General features: G+C 37.2%; 1 protein-coding gene across 1 annotated transcript in view; it reads right to left on the bottom strand.

Moving 5' to 3' along the window:
- BORA (BORA aurora kinase A activator) overlaps positions 1-26,808 on the bottom strand; it is a 33,422-nt gene extending 6,614 nt beyond the window's left edge. Inside the window, 9 exon segments of the mRNA XM_078147700.1 lie at positions 1-144; positions 4,208-4,434; positions 4,770-4,826; positions 6,718-6,783; positions 12,917-12,992; positions 15,406-15,451; positions 22,682-22,788; positions 25,450-25,620; positions 26,559-26,808. Of these exon segments, the coding sequence (XP_078003826.1) occupies positions 1-144; positions 4,208-4,434; positions 4,770-4,826; positions 6,718-6,783; positions 12,917-12,992; positions 15,406-15,451; positions 22,682-22,788; positions 25,450-25,605 (879 nt within the window). The 5' untranslated portion in view covers positions 25,606-25,620; positions 26,559-26,808.
- Positions 26,809-26,866: the final 58 nt, after the last annotated feature.

The raw sequence follows: 26,866 nt of genomic DNA, 5'->3' as shown, positions 1-26,866 counted from the left end.
GGTTTTTCCTATCTGAAAAGCAATTGGAGAGAATGTTGGTGACGCAATAGTTGTAGGGGGGTGTTGTGGAAATGAGGGACTTGTTATGCTTTCCAAGCTATATTTTCTTGTACCTCCCCGAATAGGACTGGAAGAAAATTGGCCCTATGATTAAAAAAAAATCATATAAAGAGAAAAGAGGTCATTTATCAATCAACCAATATGCATTCATTAAGCACCTAAACACTTGGGCTACAAAGAAAAAAATGAAATAGTTCCTACATTCACAAAGTTTACAATCTATTAGGGAAGACAACATGTATAGAAGTAAGTATATATGCCCAAAGGGCTACAAAAATATGCATACCCTTTGACCCAACAATAGCACTTCTAGGGCTATATCCCAGAGATACAAATGGGAAAAGGACCCACATGTACAAAAATATTTATAGCAGCTCTTTTTGTGGTGGCAAAGAATTGGAAATTGAGAGGATGCTGATCAATTGGGGAATGGCTGAACAAGTTGTGGCATATGAATGTAATGGAATACTATTGTGCTATAAGAAATGATAGAACAGACTGACTTCAGAAAAACCTGGAAAGACTCATAAGGTCTGATGCTGAGTGAAGTGAGCAGAACCAGGAGAATGTATACACAGTAACAGCCATGTTGTGCGATGACTAATATTGATAGACTTAACCTTTCTCAGCAATTACAAGGATCTAAGACATCTCCAAAGGCCTCATGATGGAAAATGTTATCCACAAAGAAGAAAGAACTATGGAGTTTGAATGCAGATTGAAGCATAGTATTTGCTATTTTTTTTCTTCTGTTGTGTTTTGTTTCCTCTTTCTGGTGGTTCCTCCCATTGGTTCTAATTCTTACTTACAACATCACTAATGTGAAAATATGTTTTAATAGGAATGTATATGTATAGCCTATATCAGACTGCGTGCTGTTTTGGGAAGGAAGGTGGGGAAGGATGGGGAGAAAAAATTGAAAATTCACAAAGCTTATGGAAGTGATTGTTGATAATTCAAAATAAATTAATTTAAAAAAACCAAGTAAGCATATACAAAATAAATACAAAATCCTTTTGAGAAAAAGTATATTAGAACCTGGGGCTGGAGGGGAGGGAGAATCAGGAAAGCCTCATAGAGCTGAATCTTGCAGTCATCAGTCAAGGAACACTTAGAAGGTACTTATGTGCTAGGTACTGGAGACAGGCAAAAAAATAGTCCCAGCCCTTAAGGAGCTCATAATAAACAAGCTATGGAAGAGGAAAAAAGGAAATAACCAATGGGGGAAAAGAACTAGAATTAAGAGTGAGAAAGGCCTCCTGAAGGAGATGGAATTTTTTGCTGAGACTTCAAAGGGAAGTCAGGACACTGAAATAAGAGAGAGCATTCCAGGCATAATGGACATCAATTGAAAATGTCTGGAGTCAAGAGATGGAGGTCAATGTATTGAATAGTATAAGGTGGGGGAGGAAGAATAAGAAGCTTGGAAAAGTAGGGGTGGTGGGGTAGGTTCTGAATATCAGACAGAAGATTTTATATATGATCCTGGAAGTTTAAATGAAATAGTACAGAGGGAGAAGTGAATCTAGAAAGAGAGCCCTGGGGAATACCCTCAGCTAGTAGGCATGACTTGGATGAAGATCCAAGAAAGGAGGCTGAGAAGGAGCAGTCAAATAGGAGGAGAACCAAGAGAGGATGGTGTCATGAAAACCAAGGGAGAAGAGAATATCAAGGATATCAAGAAAGTATTAATGTCAAAGGCTGCAGAGAGGTCAAAAGGACTGAGAAAAGGCCACTGGATTTGGCAATCAAGCCACCAGTAACTTTGAAGAGAGCAGTTCTGGTGAATGATGAGGTTTAAAAGCCAGGCTTCAGAGAGTTAAGGAAAGAGTAAGAGGAGAGGAAGTAGAAGCACTTATTGTACATAGCCTTCTCAAGTGTAGCCACAAAAGGCAGAAATAATATATGGGATAACAGTTAGCAGGGAAAGATCAATCAAGTGACTTTTTTTTTAAGTGAGGCATATTTGTAGGTAGTGGAAAAGGAGCCAGTAGACAGGGAGAAATTAAATATAAGTGAGAGAGTGCGGATGATAAAAGAGGCAATCTGCTGGAGGACATGCAATGGAATGGATCACTTGTGCAAGTAAAGGTGTTTGTTGGCTTTGGTAAGGAGAAAGGCCATCTCATCATGTAAGACAGGGATCAGAAAGGGAAGTGACAGAAGGCATGTAGGTGATGAAACATAAGGAAAAGGGAGAAGAGGGGGCTCTTGGCAAATGACCTTCACTTTTTTTCCCTGTAAAATATGAGCTGAGAGGGAAGTAGGAGGGGAAGCCACGGGAGGTTTGAAGACAGATGAAAAGGTTTGGAAAACCCACCACGTTGAGTGGGACAGTATGTTAATTAGAGAGGTGTAAAAAGATTGCCTAGTGGCAATGAGGGCCCAGTTGAAATTATGTAACATAAATTTGTAGTGAACTGAGTCAGGATAGTTGCATGATCTTCTCCACCTTTCTTCTGAAGCAAGTATGCAAGAGCAAAAGCAGGGAATGGTGAGGATGATCTAAGCCTGAGGCCTGGCAGAGCACAATCAGCAATGTAAGTGGAAAGGAGATTCAAGAGAAGAGGACAGTGCAGAGATGACAGAGAAATGAGGAGTTAATTCTGGACATTAAGGTATGGATGAAGAACAGGGTTTGGAACTGGAAGGCCGAGGGAGAGATGGAATGCTAATAGACTGTGCTTAGATAAGGGAATTTTGGAGGTTATGAACATGGCAGGGCTACACTTGTGGGTGATGGCAAGATCAAAAGTATGACCATTTTTGTGTGTGGCTGAGATGGTGAGGAAGAGAAGGTCACGGGAAATGAGGAAGTTCAGGGACTGGGAGGTTAGGATGTTTGAAGGAATATCCCTTAGTATGAGTGCAAGAGTTGGGGAGGAAACATAGTTAGCCAGGTACTGAACTCACTGAGGAAGAAAAGGGAATGTCCTGGAGGTCTGCAGTCAACAGTTATGGACTGCATGAACCTCAAAAGAGAAGAGGTTCCTGAGTATTGGTGGTAGTATAGATGGAGAGAACCTAGAAGTAGCAATGGGGATCAAAGAGTATTCCAACTCTCCCACTTCAACCAGTGAATCAAGGGAAAGCCAGTGCTGAAAAGCAAGAAGGAGTGAGGACAGAAGACACAGGAAGTAGGAAAGGAAAAGACTTAAGATGAAAGCAAGACTTTTGCCCAATGGAGCAGGCATCCCAGAAGACACAGTGGAAGTGGTGGTTAAATTCTGGGTAGACCACAGGAGTAGGAAAGTTAAGAGAAATAAAAAATTGGCCAGTCGGGGGTGGGGAATAGGGTTTGACCTGTGGGAGCTCAGAATCCCTAGGATGGGTAAGTTATGACTGAGAGAGTTTGATGACTCCAAAATTATGGGTTTCAGTCTGTAGTAGTTTGATAAAGCTTACTATGACACAGTCTGTTCAGGTGATTTTAGAGAAAGAGTAGAAATTTCAGAAAGACCTCCCCCCTCTGAAAGGAGGTATTTAAATATAATATTCTCTGAAAATTTTATAAAGATTATCAACGTCAACAATATTATGACCTAGGAAGTAGATGGATGGGAATTGTGATTTCAACAACATATGGCAACTCCCTTCATCAATGCAGATCAGCATGATGTACACAACTTATCATCTTTGCCTAGGACACTGAAAGATTAAGTGACTTGTCTATGGTTACACAGCTAGTATATGTTAAAAGGTAGGACTTCAGCCCAGGTCTTCATGACCAACCCCAGCCTTCCACCCACTATACTATATCCATATACTGCCTCTCACGTAATAATCAGACAATGTCTATAAAAGTTAATCAATAAATTAAAAAACTGTGAGTGTGGTATCTGTCATAATCCGACCACTAAGAGGCTTTACATAACTTTTAGGAGGAATTTACTTTGTAGGGAAGATTGGTCAGGGATTTTTTGGGAAATTCCCAGTAATATAATGTGATATTCCTACCAGTAGAATGTGATTTCTTTGCTAACAGAGACTTTCATTTTTGTATTCCCAGGGCCTAACACAATAAAGGAATAAAGTGGCTTGTGTCAAAATAAAGTTGATCAAAAAAATTTTTTTAATGTGTTAGATACACAAAAATAGTACTGTGCTCTTTAAGAAATTAGTGAAAAAGCATTAATTAAGCACTTACCGAGCTTGGTGTTTCCACGGGGCTCCTGCACCTAACTGGGGATAAATCTATTGAATAAAGGACTTCAAGTGATGCTGGAGCATTACTATATGGACTCTTGGGAGAAGTTGGAGACAAGGAGTCAGACATACTTCCATTTCCATCTAAAAACAGTTTTCTTCTTAGAGATGAGGAACTGAGGTTTTCTTGAGACTGGTCTGCAAATTCATCTGCTCTGAAATATTCCCCTATGTTAATTTAACAGATGATTAAGCCATTAGGTTTGAAAAACAATGGGCAAAGTTTTTAGAGGGAATTTTTGTTTAATATGAGTAAGATAGCACTGTCAGGTACATACTTGATCCTTATCAATTAAAATTGCGGGTTTCAGACTGTAGCAGTTTGATAAAGCTTACTGTGATATAGGCTGTTCAGGTGATTTTAGAAAAAGTAGAAATTTTAGGAAGACCTTCCACCTCTCAAAGGAGATATTTAAAAACAATATTCTCTGACTTATAAAAGAGCAAACAATACATAAAAATCTGACACCTAAAATGAAAATCTAAATAAATATAATACTTACCCAATAGTTTTTCTAAATTGAAATCCACAGGGAGAGACAACAATGTCTGACAAGCAACTGTAAAAGATAAATAAATAAGGATCAGAAAAGTAACATAACCAAACTCATAAGCCCAGTGGCTGTCCTCAGCAGGGGTTTTCCAAAATGAAGTCAGCACAAGCATTACACATAGTAGAAATACTATTTGCTGTACAGAGTACCACAATTCCAATAGCAGGGTTCCAGACTTTCCCGATGAATCAAGAAGTTTTTCAAGGCTCCATGGTATGCCACTGCTCACTACAGGAAAGAACTACTTGGTGTCCTGAGGGCACCTAGCCAGCAGGTGATCCCAAACAGTCCCTTTCATTTCAAATTAAAATTTGGTTCTGATATGTCAGAAGACTATTAAATAACTATTAAACTGGCTAATGTTGAATCCATGCCCTTTGTGCAGGTCTTTCACTTTCTAGCTTATCTTGAACAAGAAGGCTGTTCACTAGTCTACATAAAAGCAGGAAGCAAAAAGTCTATTTAGATCTGATTAAAAAGGGTGGAAGACAGACATTGGAAAGCTCCTCCCAGATCCTCCATTATTTAAGGATAGCACCCAGAGAATTCTCATCATTTTCCACCAGATTATTTTCCTGGTCTTTACCTTTTCAGAAACTCATCATTCTTCAAGATGAAATCAACTCAGAAACTCACACCTACTCAGATCATTTTCCACTCAGGTACATTACTTCATCTTGCCCCTGTGCCTGGTAATCTCTTCCCACCCTTTTCAGCTTCTAGTTATGTGACATCTTCTCCATGAGACTGTGAGGTCCTTCAAGGTAAGGGCTGTGTTATGCCCTCCTTTGTATGCGCAGTATTTACCACAGTGCCTGGCACATAGTAAATACTTAATAAATGTTGACTCTGACTCTGAGATTATCTCCTGCTCTGCCTGCCATGAACTTCATAACCTACTGTTTGTGGATGAATCTGTAGTCTTTTTGGGAGTTGCTAGTATTCTACAAATGAAATAATATTTGTAAAGTGCTCAGCATACTGCCTGGCACATAGAAGGTGTCATATAAATATTAGTATTATCATCATTATTGTTGTTATTACTATTGTATGATTGCTTCCCTTTACTTTTTGCGTTGACTTCTCCTTGCTAAAAGTAAGTAGAAATAAGTAAAATTAGAGAAAGAAGGCTAGGATTATAGGTCAGAAGATAAAGCAATGATTATAATAATGAGGAATTTATGGAAGATTGATGGAGAGAAGAACATAGGATTAGAAGCAAAGAGGAGTTTCCACTAACAGCTGTAAATTTCTTAAGTGTGAGGTCAATTTGCAAATTCAGAAGTATATTCCTGAAGAATAAGATCCAGATTTTGTAGTGTGACTATAAAGTAATAAAACTTTTTCTTGTTTATCTTGCAATGCTCCTACACTGGACTCAAAGGCAATTTAATTTTGGAACAAAATGAACATCCTTTGCAGTACAACACTCGTTTGGATGTATAAATTCTATCATTTTGGTATACAGAAGTTCCATTACTTTATACATATATAATTCCTTTTCAAACCCAAATGGTATGTACCTTGTTTACTAGATATGACTTCAAATGCCTATTTGCTATTTCAAAGAAAAACAATAAAATATTTGCCACCATTAAGAAAATTCAAACAATTGTGCTTCAGGTTCTGAAGGCAATAATTCCAAAAAGCATTTTAAGCAATGGCAACATACCTAGAATAAGCATATATTCCTTTGAAGTGATCACTCTGAATAGGACAACATTCATTCAGGTGTGTAATTTGTACTTAAAAGGAGTCACATACTTAGTGGTTATACAGTTTGGTTATAATAAACTGAAGGTACTTTAAAATTTAAATAGGCATTGAAATGCATGGATTTTAATATAAGTGTGCCATTACTGATAACGTTTCTATTTTAGATTATAGTTATATATACCATTGTTTTTTCCAGAAGGGAGGGTCAATTCTCTTCCAATTGGAGATACCTTGTTTATGTCTATACCTGTAAAAAATTTAAAATTGAAATTACTCAGTTTAACATTTTAAGTTTTGGGGCTTGGTCTTTCCAAAGTAAGTGATAAGCCAAGTGCATTTTCTACTAGATGACGTTTAAAAAAAAAACCCAAAGACTAATGTATAAAAGTATACATTTTGGCATACTGTGATACCACTACTATTTCTCTAGGCAATATACTAAATATGAAACACAAGAGACATAAAAATTACCACACTGGGAAAAGACACATGATCTATCCAGTCCAGACAGATTACTGACCAAAGAAGTATTTTGGGATGGGATGGTTGTTCTCTAAAATATCAATTTCAAAATATTTAGTTTCTCTTGTGGCTTTGTCACAAATTAATTTACTGAAACCAGTATTTCCCAAGCTAATCTGGCCATGAAATAAATACTTTGGAGATTGAAATATACTGATGGAACACATAAATGCTGGCCTAGAAGACTTACAATATTCCCTAGGCCTGGGAGGGTACAGAAATTTGGAGCAAAACAGAAAATAAGCCAATTTCCATTTTAAAAATCCATTTTTGAACAAAATTACAGGGATATCCCAAAAAATCTTAATGCAGTTTTAAGCTGCTTAGGTTGTAATTTAATAATTTTGGGAGGAAAATATCACTAGAATTGAAATTTTCTCAAAGAACCACTCTATATATAATGTAGGATTCTAGATAACAGTATAAGAAATAATGACCTAAAGTTTTATTAAATATAGATGATTATGAAGGTATAAGCTAGAAACAGAAAGCATTAATAGTCTGAGAACTGAAAGGCAAATGAGGATACAAATAGCTTGTTAAGAAGATCTGAACACTGTGTGACCCTGGGCAAGTCACTTAACCCCACTGCCTAGCCAAAGTGGGGGGAAAAAAAGATTTGAACAAAACTTTTTTTTTTTTGGAATTTTGGACCCTAAATAAATATAAAGAAATGATATAATGTTGTCATGGATGAGCCACACCTAATAAATGCCAGTAAAAATGTTTCTCTAGAAATATAGAAAGATTTAAGCTGAAAATGATGGTGAAAAGTGAAAATTCCCCAAGTACACTATAAAAAAGACAAAAAGTAGAGACCAGTAATTCATAGGAGAAAATATTCAAAAGTAGAATAGTCAGAAAACTTACGGTTTAAGATACTTATATACAAATATGCATAGCATAGATACTAAACAAGATAAATTAGATACTTTAATTCAAGGGGGTAAATTAGACCAAGCAAGTAGCAGAGAAGGAGAAAGCAAAGAACCTCCATTTCCTCCAGGCCAGCCCAGACTACAAATAGAGGAGGAAGAGGCAGCAAAGAAAAGCCCCCACCTCTGCTCCACCTACAGGGCAAAGACCTCCCCCATCCCACAAAACTACTCTGCTTGGTGGGTACAATACTCCTTGCTGACATATCAAGAAAATATGCTGGAGAATAAATGTGCTGGAGACTACTGAGACAAAACATTCCAAAAAACCCCTCAGGCTAGCAAGCTCCCACCATGTTATTCTCCCCATACCTGTGTCAAAAGAGTCTACCTAGAATTAACTACTAGCCCAATCTATCAGCCCCATCCTTCTCAACTTTATTCCTTTAGTTGAAACCAGTATTTTGCAAACTCGTTTCCCACTCCAATTCTGCCACCTGGAATAAATTTCTGTTCAACATTTCCCTTTATTTTCTACTTTTTCCTCTCATTCCTTCCATCTTCCTGCATTTAGAAGCCTAACACTAATCCTTGGCCATCCTTCCCTTCAATGACTGTACCTTCCATTATACCCCACCCTCCTTTGGTAATGGAAGAAGTATCAAAAATATTCCATGTATTTCATTGCCACTTCCAGACTCTCTCTTTCCACTCAGCAACTTCTCTGAAGTTCATTCTATCAAGATTTATCAATTAATATAACTGATGAATACCAGACAACAAATCATTCACCTTTCTCAACTTCTGTCCCTGGCTCAGTGTCTTCTTCTCCCTCCCAAAGTCCTGCCCTTATACTAGGAGACTTCAATATTCATAATGATGCTCCCTTAAATACTAAAACCTTATAGTTCCTAAATCCCCTCAAATCCTATGACCTACTCTTCTATTCCACTTTAGTCACACATAGGCAGAGTCAAACCCTGAATCTCACTATTACCCACAAGGATTCTACTTCTCGGTTCAAGAACTGACATTCATCTATCTAATCATAATTTCCTATCATACCAACTTTTCCTTTCCTTTACCTTCCCCCTAACCCCCAAGCCTATTCATCTTCATCCTAACCACCTCTACCCTTCTACCCCTCGGTACTTCTTCAGGTTATTTACCACTTGCCTGACTTCACTTTCTTCCCTTCCTAATCTTGACCCAAAAGTTAACCAATTAAACTCCATATTGTCTTCTCTTCTCAAATTCTGTGCCCCCTGGTCCTATCTATATGAATTCACTGCCGAGCTAAAGCCCTGGATTATTCCCAGGATCTGTCTCCTTTAATCCTATATGTATGTATTAAACAGAGCAGGAAGAAATTATACAACCATCCTTAGTGGGTACGCTATAAATTAATGTTATCCAACTTCAACAGGACCCTCACCTCATGTATGTATTCTTAAGTTTTCAGAAGTCATTCAATAAACATGGAAAAATAAATTTTCTAGTTATCTGTCAAGCATGTGTATCCAGTATTTAGTTTAAGTGAAAGGGAGAAAAAGAAAACTAATAAAAATTTCTATATCCAAAACAGAAATGACATTATGAAAATACTGACACACAGCAAACTTAAATGACAAAGCAAAACTAGTTCTCTGTTTAATTCTTGTGTATCTGCATAAGAGACAGATTGGTATAGTGGAGACAGAGCTAAACTCAGCAGCAGGAAGACCTGGGCTCAAATCCTACCTATGATACATATGAATATGAGCAATCACTTAATTTCTCACTGGTCTTCAAACTTTTTTTGATCACATACCACTATTATTTTTTTTAAGTTTGACACCATTGAGTATGTGTATATTTACTTATTTGTAAACAAATATGCATGCAAATTGATAAGATGACTAACACAGGGAAATTCACATTCTTACTGTCCTCTAGAGGGGCAAGAAACCATCAAGAGCATTATTTTCTGTTCTGAGTTACATTTTCAGAGGGCCATTGACAAGGTAGCATGCAATCAGAGGGAAGTGACCAAGAGCTAGAAATCACGTCATTTATAGAACCTGTAAGAGAAATCAGATTAAAGAAGTATTTGCATCCTAAGACTTTCCCATCTGACATCCAGCTAATGTGTTGTTCCCCCATTGTAATGTGAGCTTCTTGAGATTGTCCTGCTTTTCTATTTGTATCCCCAGCACTCTACAGTGCTTTGCACATAGTAAGTGCTTAATCAATGTTTTAGTGATTCATATAAATATTAAAGAAACTGGAAAACTTTAGTTTAGAAAAGACTTGAAGGAACATGATCATGATCTTTGCTTTAATGAATCAGCAAACATTTATTAAGCACCAACTATGCATCAGCCACTACATGAGGTACTGAGGATATAAATATAAAAATGATGATCACTGGGACTTACACTCTACTGGAGGAAGACAATATGTTTGCAGAAAAGTAAATATTTGTTATGGCTGTTGTTCAGTTGTGACCCCATCAGGAGTTTGTTTTCTTGGCAAAGATACTGGAATGGTTTGCCATTTCCTTCTCCAGCTCATTTTACAGATAAGAAACTGAGGCAAATCAAGTGACTTGCCCAGGGTCACACAGTTTTTAAGTGTCTGAGGCCACATCTGAACTCAGGAAGATGAGTCTTCCTGACTTCAGGCCTAGAACTCTCTATCCACTGCACTACCTTAGCTGCCTAGAAAAGTGAATTTCAAATCACAAAATTTTAGGATTGAAAGAAGCAATCTAGTCTAATCCATGCCCCAAAGGAATCCTTAATATAACACCATTTGGGAAATGGAAGGGGGGGCAGGAGAGAGGATAGATATTTGATATATATGGCCAAAGAGCTTCTGCTTGAAGGCTTTTAACAAAAGAGAATCTATCACCTTTCAGGGCAGCACATTTCGCTTTTGGACAGCTTTAGTTGTTAGGAAGGGCTTTGTTTTGGTTTTTTTCTGACACTGTCTATATGTAAATTTTTGAAACTTGTACCCATTCTTCCTGCTTCTGCCCTCTGGGGCCAAAAAGAACAAGTCAAATTCCTCTTCCACATAACAACTCTTCAAATATTTGAAGGAAGCTTTCATGTCCCTCTTGAGTCTTCCCTTCTCCAGGCTAAACATCTGAAGTTCAATCAATAGTCACATGACAGACTCAGTCTTTCACCTTCTTCTGGAAGGTAAATAACATGCTCAGAATTGAACTACGGGGCAGGCAGGTGGCACAGCTGATACAGCTCCGACCTTGGAGTCAGGAGGATCTGAGTTCAAATCCGGCCTCACACACTTGAAACTCACTAGCTGTGTAACCCTGGGCAAATCACTTAACCCTGATTGCCTCACCAAAAAGCAAAAACAAAAAAACAAAAAAAAAAAACTGAACTACCTCTGACTAGGACAGCATATAGAAGTATCATCACCTCCGTATTTCTAGGAGTCAATGCCTCTTAACACATCCCAAAATAATCGGTTTCTTTGGTTGCCTCTTCACACTGATGACTCACATTGAGCCTACAGTCATTAAAATTCCCATGTTCTGGGCTGGGTCTGACTCAGGCCTGTATGTACCCTGTTGGTTTAGGTTCAATACTGGAACAAAATGAGGCACTTGTAGGTCATTCAACAGTTAACCCAAAGGAAAAAAAAAAGATTTACTTAGCCACAGCAGAGAAATATACACACAAAGATAGGTATTGAGGATGTCTTGAATTGGTTCAATTATGGAGATCCTTCTGGCTGCTTTGTACTCAAGCAGTGAAGAAGTTATGTCAGCAGTCTGAGATTTTAACCCCGAGCCACCCAAAGTCCTGAAAGTCTTCTAGAGCAGAGGTGTCAAACTTGCAGCTCATGTATTTAACACCTCTGCCTTTATGCAAAGTATTCAAATCCTTCAACAGCATAGATTGAATGGCACTCGCCTCCACCAGAGACCTCCTGTGCGTTGACAATGAACTATTACTGACAGCTAGTGAGCCATTACTGACAACTCTCAAGCCAACCATTTGGCCATTTCTAAATCCACCTAACTGCATTACTGCCTTGCCTATATAAGAATGAGTGAGACATTTATACAAATGTTTTGCTAAAAGAATCTGATAAAAAAAATCTGTACTTTGATACAGAATATGTACAAAACAAACACAAAATGACTGAGGAAGTAGGTACTATTAAATTAGGAACCAGAAAAGAATTTTTGAAAGCAATGACATTTGAGCTGAGCCTTGAAGGAAGCCAGAGGTTTCAAGAGGTGAGAAGACAGAACATTCTAAAGATGGGGGATGGATAGCCTATGTAAAAGCATGGAAAGGGAGATATATATTGTACAAGGACAACACCAAGTAGGCCAGTCTAGCTAGATCAGAAAGGAGAGTAATGAGAAAATACAGGCACTGAAAGGTAGGTTAGAGCTACATTGTGAAAGTTTTTAAATGTCCAAAAGAGATGCTTCCATTTTCTCTTAGAGGCAAAAGAAAAAATTGGAGTTTCTTAAACAATAGATTAATATGGCCAAATTTGTGCTTTAGGAAAATCAATATGGCAGCTATATGCAGGATGGACTAGAAAAGGGAAAGGCTGGATAATCAGTCAGACCAGTCAGGAAGCCTCTACAATTAGCCAGGCAAGAGATGATGAAGGTGCCTAGCTACACATATAGAACATGACAAAATTTACAAAAAAGTAAGCATTTCTGGAACATCAAAGTAAATATCCAACATTTCAGGAAGAGCTATATAAGCTACAACCTTGGGAAGTCTGGTAAAATTTAAGATGTAAGGATCAAATTCTGAGAAAGTTATGTGTGTGCTCTATGGAAGAGATAACAAACATAACCTCTATAAGAACTGTGCTTTGTACTATATTATGAAGCAAAAAAATGTTCAAGGTCATATATTTAATCATTGTCAAATCCAGATATGGAAAATACAAAGTTTTAAATAGTAATTTTCTTAACATTTTCAAAAGAAGACTCACACTTACTGGAATGACACTGTGAAAATTGCTTTCCTTCATGATCAGTCCAAGGAGAGGGTACAATGACACCTTTAGTGAAAAACTGGAAGAAATCAAAGACTTTTAGACACCAATTCTTCACAAAATGTAATTTTATACATTGACCATCATCTAACAATTTACGAATGTCTTTTGTGTATGCAAAGATATATGCATACAATATGTATTGATCAATTAGAATATACACCTAAACTGCTAAAAGAAAAAAAAAGCCAAAACTGAAAAAGTACATTTCAAATTAATTGCTTTGAATGCTATCGATCAAGAAATTCATCTAATTTTAAAACTAGTCTGTTATCTTAAAGAAGCCATTCAGATTATAAATAAATAAATATGCATATGTGGGTAACTCTCAGAAGCTAATACCAATAAAATCGATATAAAAAAATCCCTAGGGGTAAAATGCCAATTACAAACATAAAAAGAAACTAAGGATTCACTAAAATGTGTATAGTGCCTGACATATAGTAAGCACTTAATAAATGCTTTAGCTATCTATACTTCTATCTAAAAACTCACTTGATAAAGAATATTTGATCCTGATGCAAATCAGTTCTTTTCAAATAAAACCAATAAGAAGTCTGATTTTTCTATTCTTACTTGATTAAGAAAACATATAACAAAATACACACAGGTAGAAGTTGACAAAAAAGGCACGAAGTTTCATTTTTTACTTTAAAATTGAAACAAAATCAGTTCATGGCAGCAGACATATTTTACCCTACTTTCTTTGTTTTCAGGACAATTCAAGAGATGTAATGGATCATTCAACTCAGATATTTAACTCTAATCTTTGATCTGTCCTACATTTTTCCAAGTTTTACGTTGTAAGCTTCCACTTCAAAACAAGGTAAACTAACATGGAATTTCAGAAAGAAGAAATATATACATTATAGCCAAAAAAGTTTTCAAAAGAATAGATTTTTTTAGTAAATAACTAAAAACAACCACTTTAGGAATAACTTATTTCTTCTCTCAAAGCACTGATTACTAATATATGTTAAAGTATGTAAAGGTTTCTAAAATGCATATTTCTAAAATAAGAGTTTATATGACTGATATATATTTAAAAATGAAGGGTAGATGCCACTGGGTCACAGAGATGTGAAAGTACCAGATGAAGGAGGCAGATGATAGTACTTAGTAAGTAAGAGATACACCTGAGAGTACTGTGAGACTTTAAAAACAAGTTTTACATGGAAAACAAAGGACAGTATCTGCTTAAGTGCATACAGAAAACAACGCAGGAATATTTGGTTTCTGATCATGCTACAGCCTAAGACTTTAGCAGCCAACTGGCAAAAATTACAAGAAACAAACATGCTGATAAACAATGGCTTACAATTTTTAAAACGTGTGCATGCATACATCGTGTGTGTGTGTGTGTGTGTGTGTGTGTGTGTACACAGGACTTTTTTTAAAAGGAAAAGAGGAACAAAGAATTTTAGATCTTATGCATAAAGATTCTCTAAAACAACAAAAATACTAAAACACATGAGGACCTGGGTGTCTTTATATAAGAACTAGCTAGAAGGGAAAAGGAATGAAAAATGGACTTTATGTTTACAGAAAACTAAAGATGTAATTGTCAAAATGTTTTTAGTTTCTATGGTGGTTAAAAAAGCTTGCCTGTATTTATAATATATAAATGCACTTCATAATTTAAAAAACCTTTAAAGGTATTCAAGGAAGGAAAAAAAACACCATCCATTCCCATCAAGATTTTCATCAGTTCAAAATATTCAATATACTTAATTTAATATAAACTCCTACTCAAAAGAGTAACCTATGTCCATTAATATTACACAGGCATCAGAGAGAGTTTTAAACACACATGCATGTACACACACACATACGTGTGCAAAATGATAAATCATTTTCAATGTACTAAATGGAAATTTGGTTTTTAAATTATAGACAAGCCTTTTAAATGAAAAGTTTGGAACGTAAAATGTTCTGAATAAAATAATGGCCAATAATAATGATTGTAATGCAGTACTTTTCTCTTTAATACATCCAAGCCAACAGTCTTTAGGAAAAGCTGCTTTATTGGTAATATTTTCACACTCATGACATCCAAATCACAGGAAATCCCCATAAATACTGAGCAGGTTTGTACTTCTGATTTTTTTTTCTTAAAGAAACTCAGATCAAGAAAAAAAGGGTCAGCCAAAATTTAAACAATTCTTCCAGAAAAAAAGGTGATGCTTATGATTTATGGGGTATCTTTAGAATTCTAAGAGGATCTTTTAGGTACCCTAGGGGTAAAAAAAAAAAACACACCTTTGGTAAAGGTTTATTACAAAAGGGAAAGGAAAGTAGAAAAAAAGACCAAGACAAAAGAAAAAATGATAGAGCTAGTAGTTAAACTGCATATTTCCCTGATGTACTAAGTAGATACATTAACAGAGAACAAAAGTTTATCCAGGTTCATGTTCAAAAACAATTTTAGTTACCTCTTCAATCGCTTTTTGTCTTTTGTCTTCCACATCTTTATCTATTCTATATAAGGCAAAGAAAAAAATAACCATGCCATTACTTCATCTCATTGGAGATTTTAAAAAATCCTATCAAAGTAGTAATTTTATTGAATGCAAAGATGGTAAATTTTAATTTTATTTTACAAAAAACCCAGCATCTTGACACTAATATGCATACTTTAAAATATTAGTGTCTTACTGTTCAGTGTTTGCCTCCTTTTCATTAAAATATAGGATTAGAATAATTTCCTCTCAAAAGAGGCTTTTTATTTATACAATTATTTATAATCTTACCATATTACAGATTCACGTGAACAAACTTTATTCTTCGATACTAACAACTGAAATGTTGCAGAAAACGAAAATAACCATCCAAATTCCTCCTCCATTTTTCAGTATATAAATACCAATAAAAACTTATTTCACATGATCAACTGTATTGTCTTTCTTATGACTTCTAAACATCAAACTAAAATTTACAATGATGAAGTGAACTTAGGTAGAAAATGTGAAGTTTGCCCTTATTAATTCCTTCTTCACCATCAATATAATGCTCCATAAAAACAACAAATAGCTCCTAAAATAAACATATATGTCAATATGTCAGATCTTAAGCAATGTTTAAACATGTCTCAATGGCTGAAGCAGTTGACTTTAAGACACATACAAGAACTATAATAAAAATATATTAAACTCTCAATGGGTACAAAACACTTTATGCACTGAGGAAAAAAAAAATTAGATAGTACATAGTCCTTATTCTCAAGGGCCATGACATTTAGTAAGTAGAAAAGATATTAACACAAATAACTGTAAGATGTGATAAGGAAAGACAGTACTAGGGTGGTGACAGTACAACTACAAAAGAGAAGATAGACACAAGAGATGTTATAGAATTGAGAAGGCCTGGTAATTAACTGGACATAAGAGATGAAAGAATACAAGATAGTGTTAAAATAAGTAACGTGTGACCAAACATACAAATGAATAGTGGTGCCAGTGACTACAGTGAAGTCAGAAGAAACAAGTTTAGGAGCTTGAAATTAGTATTCTAATGCCATAAAATGCTACACCTAACATGTGCTAGGCACTATGAGAGGTGTTGCAAAATACAAAGATAAAAATTAAACAGTCCTTGCCCTCAAGGAGCTTACAGATATTATTTAGGAGGAACAACATACACAGAAAACTGAATCCAAAATATATGTAAAGCTCTTCGAATCAGACCAAAGAATACATTCTAGCTATAGAGGCCAGTCTATGCAAAATGCACACAGATGAGAGATGGAATGTAGTGTACAGGGAATATCAAGTAAGATAGTTTGACTAGAACATCGAATACATACAGGAGGGAACTGCTGGAGCAGCCTCCTAAAAAGACTCTCTGGCTTCCTTTTAGGACTTTCGTGCCTTCCACCACCTCTAACAAATTCAGGTTTGCTCATTCCAAAAAAAAAAAAAATAGCCACTGAATGTTGCCATCAAGAATTAGATATTCCTGGAATTAAGTCAGATGTCTACCATTTATTTACTACAATAAAAAGAGAGTGAAAGTAACCAACAGGCTTTGTCTTTCCAACCTTAATCCAATCAGTTGGTACAGAAGATACAAGAGTTATTTGCTTCTATCTCAATGCTATTGTGAAGAAGGATTTTTAGTAGTCTTCATATTTTTTGCAAATGGTAGTAATCACCTGTACTTAATCCTTCCTCTTACCTATTGTGCTTGGTTTTATCTATAATTTTATCAGCTTGCATCAATGAGTATCATGAAGAACGATCCATGTGGCCATGTCCTGAAGCCAATATGAAGAGCTCAGAAAAGAGGTCAGGAATGGAGACAACCAGCTACTAGAGCTATTACCAAGAATAACAAAGAAGAAGTACATAGAGAAGGGAAAATTTTGTGGTGACTTACAGAGTGTAATGCTTATATTTCTGTCATGGCAAAGTGACTACTACTGATGCTTAACATGTAGACTAGAAGAAAAGATTTAGAAGCTCAACAAACACCTCTCCACATGTTATCAGGGAGAAAATGTGGAAACAAAGTGATTGAGAGAAATCATGAATGGTATCAGAAGGATGAAAGAATGTGATGTGAGAAAGAAAAAAAGAACCCCTTAACACTTGGAGTTAAACAGAAAGGAAGCTGTTCCAGAAAAGGAGTTAATTCAAAAATTTATAGGACACAGAATCCAAGAAAATAGCCAGCAATCAAAACCATTGTCTCAGACGTCTCACATCCACAAAGTACGTCTAATAAGATAACTAGAGATCATAAAACAAGGAGTGAAAGGTGACTTCATAAATAAAAGTAAGATTTGATGGGAAGAAACTGATGAATGAAGACTTCTTCCCACTCTGATTTTTCATTCATCAACTTTAGCTCTCTTTCTTCTTCAGCTTGAATGAACCCTTTCTTTCTCCTCCTCCTTCAACTCAGGCTCTTCTTCAACTCTTCAGACCCTCTCAAAATTCTGCTTCCCAAATTTATTCTAGCTGTCTTCCCAATGCCAAAGCACTTGAAAATCACCTTCACAATTTCCTCTCCTTCAATTAAAAAAAAAAAAGCCCTAAAACTCAGAATGACCTAAGACTGGTTAAGGAAAAGCTGTTATTCTTTGCCCTTCATTTTTGAAAAGGACTGATGACATCACAGGGTGATGTTTTGACTTGCACACAAACTGGGTTTAAGTGAGGCAGAGTTGTACAAAGTCGTCAGCCTCATCTAGCTGCCCTAGGAAGAAGTGGATTCTCTTACTGGAAGCCCAGGGAAAGGCTCAATCACTATTGTAAGTTACGTTCCAGAGAATTCTTGTTCAGATACAAGCCGAAGTAGGCAAAATCTTTGAAGTCTCTTCCAAATCTGCAATTCTTTGATGCTCAGCCTGTGAGATTGCCAAAAATGAGAATAGAAAACCTTGAGGAACACCCATATTGAAGGGTCAAAAAACTGAAGAGCCACTGAAGAAATCAGAAGACTGGTTAGAATTAAAAGAATCAGGAGAGCACAGCATCACTAAGACCCAAGGACAGAATGAGTATCTAGTAGGAAAAGTAGTCAACAATGACAAAAACGACAGAAAATTCAATGCAGATCCAAACTCAAAAAAGGCCATTAGAGAGGATAATGAGGTCATCATCGACCTCAGAGAGGGTAAACTCAGTAGTTGCAACAAAAACACAATTAAAATAGGTTAACGAGGGAACAGTTGTAAAGATAGATATAGAAACAACTTTTCCAAGAATCACAGATTTAGAACTATGATTTTAGGAACCATTTGGTCCAACTCCCTCATTTTAGAGGTGACGAACCTGAAGAGGAGAGAGATTAAATGACTTGCCCAGGGTCATACAGCTACTAAGTGTCTGAAGCCATATCTTAACTCTTCATCACTTCAAGCCCAACATTTCATCTAATATATCAGACAGTTGCTTCTAGCAGCAAAGGGAAGGAAACAGACATGGCACAACTGTGAAAGCCTATGAAGATCTCAGCATATATATAGGCAAGTAGGAAAGAGCTGGTGTTTAAGCATAGCCATGAGAAAGGAAGAATCACCAATGAAGCAAAGTCCTTGGGAGAAGGCCAAAATAAATAGGATTAAATTTTTTCTCAAAGCTCATTCTTCTTGATCCTTCCCTGCCACAGCATTTGGCTTTGTTGCTTTTCCCTTCCAGGATCCTTCTCTCCTGCCACAGCTCTCTCCTGGTTGTCTTCCTACCTTTCTGCTTCTTCTCAGTCTCCTTTGCCATTTCATTAGTCATATAATAAGTCCAAACTCTGTATGCACCCTAAGGTGCCAGCCTTTTATTTATATACTCCCTCACTTGGTGACTACATCAGCTCCCATATGCTCCCATTTAATTATCTTCTCTATGTAGATGTTCCCCAGATCTACATAACCAGCCCTTGTCTTTCCCTTAAGCTCCAATACCACATCACTAGTTGCCTACTGGATTTTTCAAACTAGATGTCCCACAGACATCTCAAACTCAACAGGTGAAAAGTAAAACTCATTATCTTCCCTCCCCCAGCCCTATACCCCTACCAAACTTCCCTGTTTCTATCAATGGCATAATTATATTCTTAGTCATTTAGGTTAGCCATCTCTATGCCAATCAATTACTCACTCTCCCTCATCCCATGTAGTCAGTAGCCAAATCTTATCATTTCTACCTCCACATAACCTCTCAAATCCAATCCCTTCTCACTACTAGCCTAATTTCACAAAGTAGCCATCCTCATCACCTCTCAACTGGATTACTGCAATAGATTCCTAACTGGTTTCCTTGCCTTAAATGTCTCCTTCTCCAATCAATTTTCCACACAGCTGCCAAAGTGGTTTTCCTTAAGTGAAGGTCTTAGCACACCATTTTTCTATTCAAACACCAGTGGTTCCTTATTGGGTTTAGGATCAAATTATAAACTCCTATTTGGCCCTGAAAGTTCCTCACAACCTGGCCCCAACCTACCTTTCCAGGCTTACATATGTAAAGTACTCTCACTCCAGTACTATATATGCGTTCTTTACACAAGACATGCTTTATTTTTCTATTTCTTGCCTCTATTCTGGCTAGAAAGTATTTTCACCTCACACCTGCCTCTTATAATACCATTTCCTTCAAAAATCAGCTCCGTTGTCACTGTCTATCAGTCTTTCATGATTTCCCCCAATTGCTAGTCTCCTCCCTCAAAAAACTTGGATTTTTCAATTTATCATGAATGTGGGTGATCCGGTAGAACATATATGGTCCTTGAGAATGGGGCGGTTTCATTTTTTGTCTTTGTATCTCCCATGCCTAATACAGTGCCTAGTACATAGTAAGCATTTAATATTTGCTATTAATTGAAGCACATGGCTAGAGGTAAAACACAGTATGACTACTACTCACTAGAGGCAGCACTCTAATGCCTTAATAAGCAGGCAAGTCATATTTGTGCCTGGAGACAATAGGAAATGATGGTGATAAAGTTTAAAGGAGAGATTGTCCCTCGTTTATTCTTTAAATAGTTACATCTTAAAGGGTGCCAGTGTACCATCTACTTTAGCAACTTATTTTCCCTCATCTTTTTTTTCCATTATACACGTCTTTAAAAGACCCTGTCCTCTAGGGTAAGCTCCAATCCTACTTTTCCAGTCTACTTAAACTTTATTTTCCTCCTCACTCTGACACTCAGCTGTAGCAGCCTGTTTGCTACTCCACACACAAAGGATGCTATATCACCTGTCTCCATTCCTTTTCACTAACCATTCCCCTTCTCAAAGCTAGTAAACTACTTCCCCAAACTACATTATATTTATTTTATCTGTATATACTTAAATATGTACATTTCTTCTGTTAAAATATAAGTGCCCAATGGGCAGGGACTCATTTGTCTTTGTATTATGCTTAGCATAAGGACTGGCACATAGCAAGCACTTAATAGGACAGCTAGGTATCAAAATGGACAGAGTGCCAGGCCTGGAGCTAGGAAGACCCAAGTCCAAAAAAATCTGGTTTCAGACTCTTACTAGCTGTGTGACCCTTATTTAACCCCGTTTGCCTCAATTTCCTTATCTGTAAAATGAGCTGGAGAAGGAAATGGAAAACCATTCCAGTATTTTTGCCAGGAAATCCCCAAATGCGGTTGTAAGGAGTCAGATATGACTGACAACTGAAACTACTGAACAACAACAAAAGCTTGTCGATTCTTGAATGCAAGTTGTCAATAGGAACATGCTGCTAACTACTGACGACCACTAAGGAGTCTTTCTATTGCCCTTTGAACTGTCTCTGATTTAACTCTTTCAAGATCTCTGTTACATATTAATCATGCCACCAACAGCCTAGTGGTGTCAGAAGAGATGGGCTGTTGGAGTGTCATGAAATTTGGCATTCTGGAAAGCACTGCTTATATTCCAAATACAAGTGAAGAGTCATCACCTGAGTCTCTAACTGCAATGACACAGATGGAGTTCATCAACCCTACCCCTCTAGCCAAAAAGGGCAATAGTACCTATCATCAAACTGGGTGAAAAAATTTCATGTGGCTGCTGACACTCAATAATTTTTGTATTTGTTCTTCTACCCTGAACTTCTGTTCATTGGGGTATTACTCTGAACTCAGATTCCATTTTAGCTTAAGCCCTTCTTGGACACTGTATACTATTTTTACATAGTACTCCGTATTATCGCCTTCTTAGACAATGTTTTGAATGTAGCTCTTTTTGAGTTTGGGACCTCATGTTTAGAAGAGCTACCCTTTCTCATCTATCTGGATACTGATTGTTCTCCAGCTGTTTCAACCCATGGCTCTATATAATAGGTACATGCACCCTATCAAAATAATTCATCAGTATGGGAATCTTAGACTCAATCCATAGATGAAAAACTGACCTGTCTCCCTTACCTCCTTCTAGGGCAAGACTCAAGCCAGAAAAATTGGCTGTTTTCCATGACAAGGATTAAGCCTTGGGGAAGAGGAAAGATGGTAGCTTATCACAGCACCAGAGACTAAGACTATGTGTAAAAAATCTATATAAAAGAATTTACATTTACATAACATTTTAATATTTACAAAGTCCTTTCTTTACAACAATCCTGTGAAGTAGATAGTACAAATATTATCATCATCATTTTAGGGATGAGGAAACTGAGACTTAATAGGACTTACCTACTGTTACATAGCAAGCATGAGAGCCAAGATGAAAACCCGGGTCTCTTGAGCCTATGTTCAGTATACTTTTCCCTATGCCACACTGAATATATATGTAAATAAAGATTTCCATTTGGGGTTGTCACTAGCTACCCTCAGGCCAAAGTTTCCATACTCTTTGGGAAGTTCTTAAAGTATTTGTTTCCTATTTCCTATTTATGGGAAGCAGTCAAACCAGTGCTCTGCTTCCCTCACATTCTGAGAAATAAGTATTTTCCTAATTACTTCTTAAAACCAGTAATGGATAGCTTAACGAGATGTGTGTGGAGTAAAGAATTCTAATACATCCTTTCCTACAACTGTAAGAAAAATCACGTGACTTCTAAAAATCTGCAAGACTAAGTTTATCGTCATAGGAGAATTATTCCCATTCAGAATTGGAACAATCTATACTCTCTGAAAGTGAAACATCCCTGTAATACATCTGTATCTGGCATGGTGAATCTGCACAAATTACTCTACCTTGCCGTCTTTATATCAATTTAAAGGCTTTCCACTACTTTTCAAGAGCAGGTTATTACACTTCAATGCAAGTATAGGAAAACTTACCTAGAATGACTTAAATATAAAGCTTGACGATGAATGTCTTCTGGGTCTATTTCCACAGGATTTATGACAGCAAGTTGATCAATAGACCATCTAAATTTCCCCGGAGTCTTTAAAAAAAAAACATTTATGAATAAAACAGGGAGCTGCACAATGTATACTATTCTATCAAAAAACTAATAAGTCACCTTTAGGAAGACTAGGAGCAACCAACATTTAACACAATGTTCTCTAAAGCTAATGAAACATGAAAATTAGGGTTTTTTCTTGGGGGAAGGGGGGAGGCAAAAGGGTACAAGAAGCAGGGCAATGCTATGATTTGATCAGAATAGGGAAACCTAGTACGGAAACTCTCTCCATCAACCTAGAGGAGCAATTTATCAGTAACTAGTTTTAGAAAGTTGCCTAGGGCACTGAGAGGTTAAAATATCAGCCCACAGCTAGTAACACCTCATGCTGGACTTGAACCTAGGTCTCCTTAAACTTCCTTAACATCTACTATGATATTTTGCCTTTCCAAAATTAGAATAAAAACTACTAAAATTAAGAATAAAAGGTAATTTAATATGGACAAATTGACTGACTAAATTTCTATTTTAAATAATCAAACATCCCACAATGATGATTTTGAATAAATTAATACCAACCATTCAGTAAATAAGAATTTAAGTGCTTGCTATATGCCAAGCATTGTGCTAAGTGCTGAGGGTACAAAGAATAGTAAAAGAGTTTCTGTCCTGAAGAAGCTCACAATTTAATGGGATTGTAGGAATATCGGGACTGACTTTTCCCAACAAAGAAATATGCTAAGAAAAAATTGTGGATATAATGTAAAGCCCACTGGAATGGGAGTCAGAAGACCTAGGTTCAAATCCCTGCCATGTTACATTAGTTATATGTCGTTGTTTAGTCATGTCTGACTCTTCACAACACCATTTGGGGTTTTCTTGGCTAAGCTACTGGAGCAGTTTGCTATTTCCTTCTCCATTTCATTTTACAGATGAGGAAAATGAGGTAAACAGGGTTAAGTGACTGTCCAGGGTCACACAGGTATTAAGTGTCTGATGCTGGATCTGAATTCAGGTGTTCCTGACTTTAGGCCTGACTCTATCCACTGCACCACCTAGCTGCCCACATTAGTTATGTTACTTTAAACAAATTCGATAACTTCTCTGTATGTCTCAGTTTCCTCATCTGCAAAATGGATTTAAACAAAACATATGAACAAAGAAGAACTGTATGAAAGAAGAGGTACAGAGGATGTCAGTGAAATGGATCACAGAAAAGACGGGTAAAATCATGTAGCAAAACAGAGAAATAATGATAATAATAACTAAAATTTGTGCAGTACTTTGAAGTCTGTAAAGCACTTTACATACATTACCAAATTAGAACTTCAGGACGAGGTAAGGTAGTTATTACATGTATTATTACCCCACTTTAAAGCTGAAGAAACAAACCTTAGGCTCACTGTGACTTGTCCAGGAACACACAGACAGCCATTAAATGTCAAGGGGCAGTATTTAAACCTAGGTTTTCTGAGTCCAGGTCAAGTACTCCATCCCCTATACCATGCTACCTCACCTAAGAGCTGACATCTATATAATGCTTTAAAGTTTGCAATGCAATTTACATAGATTCTTTCAAGTCTCACTTTCATGAGGGAAAAGGAAAATGTGACTTAACTATGGTCAAAAAGCAAAGAAGTATCAGAGGCAGGTTTTGAACTCAGGTTTCCAGATTCCAACTCCAGCATGGAACCCACACTAAATAGTGGGCAGCCATATATGAAGGACAGCCTTTGTCTTTCATTGTATTGACCCACCTTCAAGAGATGTAGAAAAAGATTCTGTTTGGATGGGGTACTCATTAAGAATTTACATGAGGATGTGGTCCAATTTTACAGGATGAGGGCACATAGATGGGTTACAAGATAGATTTCTGAAAGGAAAGCCTACAATGATGAGATCACAAATCCACTGAATTATCTGTTTCATAGGCCAGCATAGACAAATAATTCATCGTTTAACGGTCAACCTCTTCTTGATAAACTCCTCTATACTGGATCCTGAAGAGCACTGAAACAGTACTTAAAGACTTTCTACCTTAGTGAAACCTGCCAGAATTTATGCTGTTGGTAAAATTATTAAGAATTTAGAGTTACTTTCATAGTAAGATGACATCAGAGAACTTTACCAGAAATTCAATAAAAATTATAATCCCAATCTATTTTAATTAAATGCATTATCACGATAGAATCTGTGATGTTAAGACTTTCCGATAAAATTTGTCTAGTTAATAGATGAACTCCAAGGAATTTTTATTTTTTTTAGGCCATCCACAAGGCTTTACCAAAATACTACTTTTGGCTAAAACTGAAGAAACTTAGGAAACTTAAATAACTTCATATTTTTCACAAACTCCAACACAGGAGGCAACAATGAAGATTTAGATGTGCACTGACTTTGAAAGAAGAAGATAGAAGTATTACTCTTAGTTTTGGCACTTACTAAACATGAGACTACAGGCAAGTCTAAGTTCAACGAACTCATCTTAAAATGGAGATAATATGCTGCTGACAGAAGGCTGCTGTGAGACAAAGTGCTTGGAGCTATAAAGCACTATGTGAGTCTAAGATATTGCTATTATTGTTATTAATATTATTATTATTATTAATAAACATGTTCCCTAAGTGTCACACTGTTACCTGTAGTGAGGAAATATTTTTATTTGAATGTATACTTTTATAAGTTATATGATTCAGTTCTTACTGATGAAGACTTTGTTGATTTAAAAGCAGAAGGACTGGAAACGATTTGCTCTTGCAGACTTGAATAATCACTTGGACTTTCAAAAGGATTTAGGACAGTGATCTTTCCTGGAGTTTCCGGTGTTATTTGCATTTTGGTTTCTTTGACATCTCCCATAGCACAGTGATAAAACTGAAAGAAAATCATGAGATCATCAGTTTTCCTGTTATTAAAAATTTGACGATGGCATTCACGACAATCCTTTACAAAACAAGAAGAAATGACTATAATAGTAAAAAAAAGAAAAGAAAAAAAAAAAGAAATGTGGCTTCTAACAAAAGAGGATGGCCGCATGTCATGAGAAAAAAAATCTAGTTCCCCAATGAGGAACTTTGCCACATGCCTAATCAATCAGTTTAAACTTCTCTTTACACAGCTTACCTCGATCGATAAGACCCCTGGGGTATTCTAGCAAACCCGGCCCCGTCAAGCAATGAATATTTTATTCAGGAGCTGTGTGCCAAGCACTGTGCTAAGCAATGGGGATACAAAGAAGGGCAGAAGAGAGTCCCTGCTCAGACGGAGCTCACAGTCCAATGGGACAGAACACATGCAAACAACTACGTACAAAACAAGATACATACACAGGACAAGGTGGAGATAACCAACAGAGGGAAAGCATACACCCTCTTAACCCACCTAAATAAAGTCCAAGCACGATTATACCAGAGCCTCACCTCAACCAACCTTCTTTTTTCTCTCTATCCCAACTCAGGGTCAAAAGATTACTCCAAAACAACATGCTCGGCCAGGGCTGGGCCATTTACAGGCTCACGTTCCCCGGGAGGGGAGGAGATGTCAAACGCTTCCATGACAGGACGCAAGCCAGAGGAGGGATGGTTGGACACCCAGGTGCCCCCAAGGAGAAATGCTCCTGCCTAGAAGTCCCACAAAGGCAGCCTCGGACTGCCGGAAAGAGGAAGTTCGCAGAGATCTCCACATCCCCCTGTTCCCCCCTATCCTCCTGAGGCACACTCGGCGCGGGCGGACCGGCGAGCAAGGAGCCCGGGAAAACGTCTATCTCGTTACAATGAGGGAATTGAAGGGGGAGCCCCCTCCAACACATGTACCTAGAGGCCGTGGGTGAGAAGCCACTACCCTCACGGTCGGGATCGGCAGAGATCGAGAATGCAGGTGGCTCCCCCGGGTCCCGCAGCCGCCGCGGCAGCAGAGCCAGCTACTCTTTAACTCCCAGCTTCCGAGATGTCCAGGGCCAACCAGGGCTCGGGGCTTCCGGGAGCTCAGCCAATCGCGGCTCCGAGCCGTCCTCGAACTGGCCAATCAGACCGCAACCCCGTAGGAAATTCGAACGGAAACTTCGCGCTTCATGCCCCTATAGTAACAGGCCCCGGGATTCAAATGCACGCAACTTTATGGA

This window comes from Phascolarctos cinereus, unplaced genomic scaffold (genome assembly GCF_003287225.1).
Source record: "Phascolarctos cinereus isolate Bilbo 61053 unplaced genomic scaffold, phaCin_HiC Scaffold_7;HRSCAF=346, whole genome shotgun sequence".
Classification (NCBI taxonomy): Eukaryota; Metazoa; Chordata; class Mammalia; order Diprotodontia; family Phascolarctidae; genus Phascolarctos; species Phascolarctos cinereus.
This window is presented reverse-complemented; position numbering and strand designations above follow the sequence as displayed.